Raw genomic sequence first — 9,125 nt, 5'->3', positions numbered from 1 at the left:
CCTTTTATTGTTGCTCAGCAGCCGGCCGGCGCTGCAGCAGATAGTGAGGCTGTGTTCAGGACATAAGCTCTTCCTTTGTGGGACAGTTCCCATTGGTCCATATTGGCGCTGGTTGTGCAGAATCAGATCACTGTGTGAGTTTGTTGTGTCACTAACGTCACTGTAACTGTGTTTGTGTGTGGTTGTGTGTTTCCCTGTAGGAGAGAGAGTCCCTACGACGCCGTGGTGCTGCATCCGAAACACGCCGGGAAAACTCTGGACACTCTGCCGCACAACAGGTATGGAGCGGAGCGTCGTCTCGCTGCTCCTGTTTAGAGAACAGCGTTTGTTTGGTCGAAAAACATTTATTATGACATCAAAATGTTAAGTTTGTTCTGAAGATGACAGAAAATAACGTCTTCACTTGTCAATTTTGTCAAAAGGTGACTAAAATTGCAGACAGGTTTAGTTTTAGGTGTGTTATTCCAAAGACAGTTTAGAAACTAAGACGCCCCACTATGAGTCGGTTTCCTGTAGATAAATTGACTCTTTGTCATTGTGTAAAAACAACGTCTCCAACCGGTGCCTCAAACATAGAAAGAGCCCACCCATGCACATGCAAATGCAAACAAAGTCTATAAATAATAAATTACGCAGGGTTAAGAATAAAAATTATATGAGTCCGTATTTCGTAAAAAAGAAAAAGAAAGACAAAATGACAGTTTACAGTTAAAGAAGCTGTTTCTGGGTCAGTTTCCCTTTCCTGTGTCCCGTGGGTTTCATCATGACTCCGCCCCCTTTAGGAGACCAGCAGAGCATGACCCCGCCCCCTTTAGGAGACCTACAGACCGTGACCCCGCCCCCTTTAGAAGACCTACAGACCGTGACTCCGCCCCCTTTAGGAGACCCACAGACCATGACTCCGCCCCCTTTAGGAGACCTACAGACCATGACTCCGCCCCCTTTAGGAGACCAGCGGACCATGACTCCGCCCCCTTTAGGAGACCTACAGACCATGACTCCGCCCCCTTTAGGAGACCAGCGGACCATGACTCCGCCCCCTTTAGGAGACCTACAGACCATGACTCCGCCCCCTTTAGGAGACCAGCAGCAGCAGCAGGTCTTGAGTCTATTGACTCCAATGGGAGAAGTGAACGTTTTAGCGTTAACACAGATTATGGTCGATTCACTGAAGTAAATATTGGACTCATTTTTCACAAGACACATCTCTTCTGAACATTTTGACATGAAAATGGACAAATTTCAGACAAATCAGGAAAAAATGAACACACCCCTGGGTAACATCAACTAACGTTCGCTAATTCCCATTCTAGCTAATCATTGTAATGCTTTCAGCATTCACCCATATTTCCTTCAGGAAATGCATTCTCTAGTGCTAAATATGACTGTTAGTTGTGTAAATATTTAATGTTGTCATCAGAAAATATAAATATCTCACTTTCCTCCACTGACAACTTTTATACATCTACACACACGCTCACTTAGGAGACAGGAAGTGTAGCTAGCTGTACCATTTCATGTCATTGGTGCATCTTGTAGTGAGGCATCTTGTCATAGTGAAGGATCTTTGGTTATACACAACTGGTGTATCTGTAGTTTCAGTTTCAGTGGTATCGTCCACATTTAAACTCCTGAAGATGTTAAAATTGATTTGACAGTTTGTGTTGTCCAAAGATAAAGTTGTCGTGTAAAGACGTTATTTTCCGTCGTCTAAAACAAACACCGATTCGACGTCTTCTTTACATTTTGGACCAATCGTCAGTCACACAGTGGTGGACAGTAACAGAGTAAATTTACTTGAGTAATGTACTTAAGTAAAGTACAAATCCTCTGGATATGTACTTGAGTATTAGATTTATTTGGTACTTATTACTCTTACTTGAATACATTTCCAAGACAAATATTTTTACTTTTACTCGAGTTAATTTCTAGGAAGGCTGAAAAGTACTCGTTACTTTCAGATCTGCTTTTTCTAAAATAATATTGGACACAAGCTGTGTTTGTCAAAGAAGGAAACCTATCCCAGTGCACGCTCTCCACTGGGAACTACTGTACGTAAAAGCGGAAATATGTCATCCGTCCCCATAAGGATACCGCCAAAGTAGCCACGCTCTCGACTGCGTTTGTCAACTCAAAACTATACCGCGACAATGGCTGCATCAGGAGAAGAAAGAAAAGGGTCTCAGCCACAAAGTCATAGATAGAAAATGCCTTGCCTGATGTGTGTGGGGGGCTGGGGGGGCTACTTTTACTTGTAACGGAGTAAATTTTGACCAGTAGTATTTGTACTCTTAAGGTCTTTGCACACTGAGTCCGTTTTTTTCGCATTCGTTTTTCGTATCCGTCATCCGACAAAAAACGTAACGTGCAGGCTCCTTGCACACTGAGTCCGCTGCGTTTTATTCACATGCGTTTTTATTTTGTGTTCCAAATTTCGGAGAGGGAGACAAAAATCGTCACTCAGTGATGCACTTTGTGGTTCTCTCACTTGTTGAGAAATTAAAGAGAAACATTAAAATATTGTGTCCATCCTGAGAGGACGCAGTAGCGAGGGGATCTGCTGCTTGTTAATGAGCAGCGGAACTATCATCATCACTTCAACAGTTTATTATAGGATGTCAGTGGTCCAGTTTGAAAGATATTGATTATTAGCTCACACAGTAAACAGAAGACGACCAGTTTCCATGATCCTGAACAGCAGCTGGCGCACGCACACACACACAGACACCCACTCAGCGGTGATCCCCCTCCCCACCCTCCCTTCTTTCTCTCTGTCCAGCCTCGAAACTCTGATGTGATTGGTCAAGAGGCTTTTCACGGATGCGAAAAACGCATTAAATCGAACCTGTTCCGAAAACTTTTATGACGGACGAAAGTTTCGGACTCGGTGTGTAAACATGATCGACACAACATGAGGTCGAATTTAGTTTTTGACGTGCGGCAATTTCGGACGACAAAAACGGACTCAGTGTGTAAAGGCCTTCACTCAAGTACTGGGGTGGAGTACTCTGTCCATCTCTGCAGTCACATGATCAAACTCACGTCTCTCTCTCTCTCTCTCTCTGTCTGTGCAGCGTCATCGGTACCAGCTCTCTGCGCCGGGCCGCTCAGCTGAAGAAGAGGTTTCCACACCTGGAGTTCAAAGACATCGTATCCTCCAGTCAGCAGAGAGATCGTTGTTGTTGTTTGTTTGTTTGTTTGTTTGTTTGTTTGTGTCCTTAACCTGCCGTCTCCAGCGCGGGAACCTGAACACGCGTCTGAAGAAGCTGGACGAGAAGTCGGACTACGCCGCCATCATCCTGGCTGCAGCCGGACTCAGGAGGATGGGCTGGGAGAACCGGATCAGCCAGGTAGGCAGTTCTGAGAGAGAGAGAGAGAGAGAGGGATGATAGATAGATAGATAGATAGATAGATAGATAGATAGATAGATAGATAGATAGATAGATAGATAGATAGATAGATAGATAGAAAGAGGTAGATAGATAGAGATAAAGAGGGGTAGAAAGAAAGAAGTAAAAATACAGATAAAGAAAGAAAGAAAGAGACAGAGAGTGAGGGGTAGAAAGAAAGAAAGAAAGAAGTAAAAAGACAGAGAAAGGAGAAAGAAAGAAAGAAAGGAGAAAAAGAGAGTAAAAAGAGGTAGATAGAGATAGAGAGGGGTAGAAAGAAAGAAAGAAAGAAAGAAAGAAAGAAAGAAGTAAAAAGACAGAGAAAGAAAGACAGAAAGAAAGAAAGAAAGAAGGAAAGAAACAAAGAAAGAAAGAAGGAAAAAGACAGAGAAAGGGGAAAGAAAGAAAGAAGTAAAGAAAGAAAGAAAGGAGAAAAAGAGAGAAAAAAGAGACAGAGAGGGGGATGACAGATAGAAAGAGGTTGATAGAGATAGAGAGGGGTAGGTAGAAAGAAAGAAAGAAAGAAAGAAAGAAAGAAGTAAAAAGACAGAAAGGGGAAAGAAAGAAGTAAAAAGACAGAAAGGGGAAAGAAAGAAAGAAGTAAAAAGACAGAGAAAGGGGAAAGAAAGAAAGAGAGAAAAAAGAGACAGAGAGGGGGATGACAGATAGAAAGAGGCAGATAGAGAGGGAAAGAAAGAAAGAAAGAAAGAAAGAAAGAAAGAAAGAAAGAAAGAAAGAAAGAAAGAAAGAAAGAAAGAAAGAAAGAAAGAAAGAGAAAGGAGGTAGAAAGAAAGAAGGAAGGTCTGGTGAGTGAGGTCAAAGTGTCTCTGAGGGACGTCGCTCATCTCCAAATAAATGTCTGTTCCCCTGTAGATCCTGGAGCCAGAGGACTGCATGTACGCTGTGGGACAGGTGAGAGCAGCCGCAGGAGCAGCACTGATCACTGATTATTGATTATTGATTACGGTGATGATTGATAACACACTTCATTCATAATGTGTGTGTGTGTGTGTATCTGTGTGTGTGTGTGTGTGTGTGTGTGTGTTTCAGGGAGCTCTGGCCGTGGAGGTTCGGGCCAGAGACGCAGACATCCTGGAGATGGTGTCGGTGCTCCACGACGCCGACACGGTGCTGCGCTGCATCGCTGAGAGAGCCTTCCTCAGACAACTGGTACGACACACACACACTCACACACACACACACACACACACACACACACACACAGATGGACAGAGTACTCCACCCCAGTACTTGAGTAAGAGTACAAATACTACTAGTCAAAATGTACTCCGTTACAAGTAAAAGTAGCTCAGTCGACATGGTACTCGAGTAAGAGTAAAAAAGTACCTGCTTTTAAAGGTACTTAAGTATCCAAATGTACACACTGCAAAAACTCAAAATCTTTCCAAGAATATTTGTCTTATTTCTAGTCAAAATGTCTCATTTCTAGTCAAAACTGATCTCTTTCTACTTACATAAGACTCATCACCTAAAAATTAACTTGTTTTTAGATCATTTTCACTTGTTTCAAACTAATTTTCACTTGAAATAAGTAGAAAAATCTGCCAGTGAAAGGATGTTTTTTGTGCTTGTGATAAGGAAGAAAAACTTGTTCCACTATCAGATTATTCTACTTATTTCAAGTGAAAATATCCTTGAAAGAAGTAAAAAGTGTCTAAAAACAAGCTGCTTTTTAATGTGATAAGTCTTATTTGAAGTATAATGAGATTAGTTTTGACTTGAATTGACATTTTGACTAGAAATAAGACAAATATTCTTGGTAAGATATTGAGTTTTTGCAGTGCATGCTTTGACAAACACAGCTTGTGTCCAATAGGATTTTAGAAAAAAAAAAAAAAAAAAGAGCAGACCTGAAAGTAACGAGTACTTTTCAGCCTTCCTAGAAATTAACTCGAGTAAAAGTAAAAAATATTTGTCTTGGAAATGTATTCAAGTAAGAGTAATAAGTACCAAAGAAATCTAGTACTCAAGTAAGTACAGTACTCAAGTAAATTTACTCCGTTATTGTCCACCACTGCACACACACACACACACACACACACACACTCTCTCCCGTGTACATTAAACTATATTAATGCTTGGTGTGTTTGCAGGAGGGCGGCTGCAGCGTCCCTGTGGCCGTTAACACCGAAATCAAAGACTCACAGGTGAGAATGAAGCTGTTTTAGCTGAACCAATCAGCAGAGAGAGAGAGACATAACGGACCAATGACATCACAGGACGGTCACACAGTTGTCAGAGTGACTGGAGGATCTTTTTTTGTTTTTTGGGGGTTTTTTTAGTGATTGTATGATTTATTTATTTTTATTTATTTTTTATTGTGCAATACAAGTGACAAACATAAAGACGTGACGGAGCACAAGACAGGAACGACCTAAAAAGTCCCAAAAAGTAGATGAATTGAGATCAATTGAGATAAGAGAAAACAAAACAAGAGAACAAGAAAACAAAAAAGAAGAAAATAATAAACTAAACATCAGCAGCCAATCAAAGAGAGTTAGATAATTAAAATGCAACAAAACTTTCTCTTTTTTTTACGGACTGGAGAATGTTTGAGTTTCTATCTCTGTAAGTCGACGTCTGTTGCTATGGTTTTTTATTCTTGTTGCTAAGTAACTTGTTAGCTACACAGGACGTGATGCCACTTGAGTCGATCTGAGGAAGTTTGAGTTGTTTGGACGTTAGACAGAGACGAGTTCACTAGATCGTTAGGGCGTTGGGGCTCATGCTGCGTTCAAGACGACTCAGAACTCTGAATGTCCCAGTTGAAAACTCTGATTTCCCACTTCAAAGCGTTAGAGACAGAAAAACCAAAAACATGTTGGAGCAGGACAAACTTTGCATTCAAAGTGCTTCATGTACTGTAACTAAGGCATTAAAACATTACAAAGGACATATTAGTTGATGATGTTGATGTGTGTCGTTGTTGTGTTTGCTCAGCTCTACCTGACGGGGGCGGTGTACAGTCTGGACGGGTCCGACAGCCTGAAGGACACGATGCAGACGAGCGTCGCCGCCGGAGAAGAGGTACAGACACACCGCAACCAGTTCCAGGTCGTCTTGTGTGATGATGATTACTATTATTATTATTATTATTATTATTATTGTTATTATCATAACAATGTGTTTCCATGTGACAGAAAGAAAGAAAAAGACACAGAGAGAGGGGTAGAAAGAAAGAAATTAGTAAAAAGACAGAGAAAGGGGAAAGAAAGAGAGAAAAAAGAGACAGAGAGAGGGGGGATGACAGATAGAAAGAGGTAGATAGAAATAGAGAAAGAAAGAAAGAAAGAAAGAAAGAAAGAAAGAAAGAAAGAAAGAAGTAAAAAGACAGAAATGGGAAAGAAAGAAGTAAAAAGACAGAGGAAGGGGAAAGAAAGAAAGAAAGAAAGAAAGAAAGAAAGAAAGAAAGAAAAAGACAGAGAAAGGGGAAAGAAAGAGAGAAAAAAGAGACAGAGAGAGGGGGGATGACAGATAGAAAGAGGTAGATAGAGAAAGAAAGAAAGAAAGAAAGAAAGAAAGAAAAAGATAGAGAAAGGGGAAAGAAAGGAGAAAAAAGAGACAGGGGGATGACAGATAGAAAGAGGTAGATAGAGATAGAGAGGGAAAGAAAGAAAGAAAGAATGAAAGAAAGAAAGAAAGAAAGAAGTAAAAACACAGAGAAAGGGGGTAGAAAGAAAGAAGGGAGGTCTGGTGTGTCAGGTCAAAGTGTCTCTGAGGGACGTCGCTCATCTCAGCTCTTCAGGTCTGTTATTACCATAACGACGTGTTATTATCACCATAACGACGGCGTGTCTCTTCCGTGTGTCAGAGCTCGGAGGAAGTGGACGAGAAGGTCCAGAGAGTCGGCGTGACGGCCGCTAAGATCCCCGGCGCCGCCCAGGACCGAGCGGAGCGGCTGGGGCTCGACCTGGCCAACCTGCTGCTCAGCAAGGGAGCCAAGGAGATCCTGACGGTGGCCCGGCAGCTCAACGACGCCAGATAATCCAGCAGCGCCGAGGCAGCGAGGGAGGGGAGGAGGAGGGGTCCAGTAGAAACTGTAGAAATCCAGTTGTTGTTTTTTTTATGTTACTCATCTGGTGCAGGTTTGTTTCATCTGCACCGGTCGAGTTCAGTCAACAGCAGAGAGATCAATGCCACTGCAAAAACTGCAAAATCTTACCAAGAATATTTGTCTTATTTCTAGTCAAAACAAATCTCACACTGCAAAAACTGTTGGAAATCTTTCCAAGAATATTTGTCTTATTTCTTGTCAAAATGTCTCATTTCTAGTCAAAACTAATCTCTTTCCACTTAAAATAAGACTCATCACCTAAAAATGAACTTGTTTTTAGATCATTTTCACTTGTTTAAAGCACATTTTCACTTGAAATAAGTAGAAAAATCTGCCAGTGAAAGGAAGTTTTTTGTGCTTGTAATAAGGAAGAAAAACTTGCTCCACTATCAGATTTTTCAATTTATTTAAAGTGAAAATCTGCTTGAAAGAAGTAAAAAAGTGTCTAAAAACAAGTTACTTTTTAATGTGATGAGTCTTATTTGAAGTATAATGAGATTTGTTTTGACTAGAAATAAGAAAAAAAATTCTTGGTAAGATTTTGAGTTTTTGCAGTGCATTATACCTAAAATAAGTGTATTTATACATATACATATACATACATAGTTATGTATGTTTTAGACACTTATTTCAAGCCTATTTTCACTTGAAATAAGTAGAAAAATCTGACAGTGGAGCAGGTTTTTCTTTCTTATTACGAGCACAAAAAACGTCCTTTCACTGGCAGATTTTTCTACTTATTTCAAGTGAAAATGTGTTTGAAACAAGTGAAAATGATCTAAAAACAAGTTCATTTTTAGGTGATGAGTCTTATTCTAAGTGGAAAGAGATTAGTTTTGACTAGAAATGAGACATTTTGACAAGAAATAAGATAAATATTCTTGGAAAGATTTAGAGTTTTTGCAGTGTGGGGATTTCTGGTTCCCATGGATCCACTCTCCTGAGCCTCCTGGAGAAAACCCCTCCTCTCTGGGATTATCAGCAGGAAGAAATAAAAAAAAACACAAAATGGCCTTTAACACAGTCGTCTGCTGCTGATAACAACAACTACAACAACGGTGAAACCCCTGCTGTGTTTTTTGAAAGCGTATCAGTGCCAGTGAAATTCAGCCTTCTCAAATATTCCTCCTCAAGGACGTTTCATCAGCGTCCGACGTTGTTTCTGCACGTTGAGATAAAACAGAGACGATACTGCAGAGCTGCTCCTTTAGCTTTGAGCTGCTGTCTCCTTTAAAACATAAAAAGCTGAGTTTTCTAGGTACCAAAGTTTCAGTCAGTGCAGCGACCCGAGGCTCATTCAGATGTGAAAGCTAACACATGTAAATATATAAAATGTAAATTCATCCATAAGCTCTAAAAACTCATGTTCATTCGTCTCTAATGAGACTTTATTATCTACTGGAGTCACTGTGTTTTTATTACGTTGTGGTTTTCTCCTGCAGAATCTTTACTGAGCTCATGTTGAATGTAACTGTGTTTGTGTGTAAATGTCTCCACAGCTACCTCTTCCACTTTATTTAACGAGCGAACGATCGTGAGCTGATGGGAGCGTTTGTTTTATTACTCTGAGGCACAGCTTTGGTCTTTTTGAGAGCAGATGATTCACTAAAACAACCGGAGAGAAAAAAACGTTGTTGAACACTGACGGCATGAGTTTTAAA

At 40.6% G+C, this 9,125-nt stretch overlaps 1 protein-coding gene across 2 annotated transcripts in view; it reads left to right on the top strand.

The window, feature by feature from the left end:
• The window catches only part of LOC146975422 (porphobilinogen deaminase-like), a 16,912-nt gene extending 9,469 nt beyond the window's left edge, over positions 1–7,443 (top strand). For both annotated transcript variants that reach the window (XM_085794390.1, XM_085794389.1), the window contains exons 7-14: positions 201–278; positions 3,075–3,150; positions 3,237–3,350; positions 4,263–4,301; positions 4,440–4,559; positions 5,504–5,557; positions 6,351–6,437; positions 7,222–7,443. In XM_085794390.1, coding sequence (XP_085650516.1) covers positions 201–278; positions 3,075–3,150; positions 3,237–3,350; positions 4,263–4,301; positions 4,440–4,559; positions 5,504–5,557; positions 6,351–6,437; positions 7,222–7,395 — 742 coding nt within the window. In that variant the 3' untranslated portion in view covers positions 7,396–7,443. The remainder of the gene's footprint in view (positions 1–200; positions 279–3,074; positions 3,151–3,236; positions 3,351–4,262; positions 4,302–4,439; positions 4,560–5,503; positions 5,558–6,350; positions 6,438–7,221) is intronic.
• Positions 7,444–9,125: the final 1,682 nt, after the last annotated feature.

This window comes from Trachurus japonicus, chromosome 13 (genome assembly GCF_045865225.1).
Source record: "Trachurus japonicus isolate A0001 chromosome 13, Traja_1.0".
Lineage (NCBI taxonomy): Eukaryota > Metazoa > Chordata > Actinopteri > Carangiformes > Carangidae > Trachurus > Trachurus japonicus.
The sequence above is the reverse complement of the archived record's forward strand: the minus strand, read 5'-3'. Positions and strand labels throughout refer to the sequence as shown.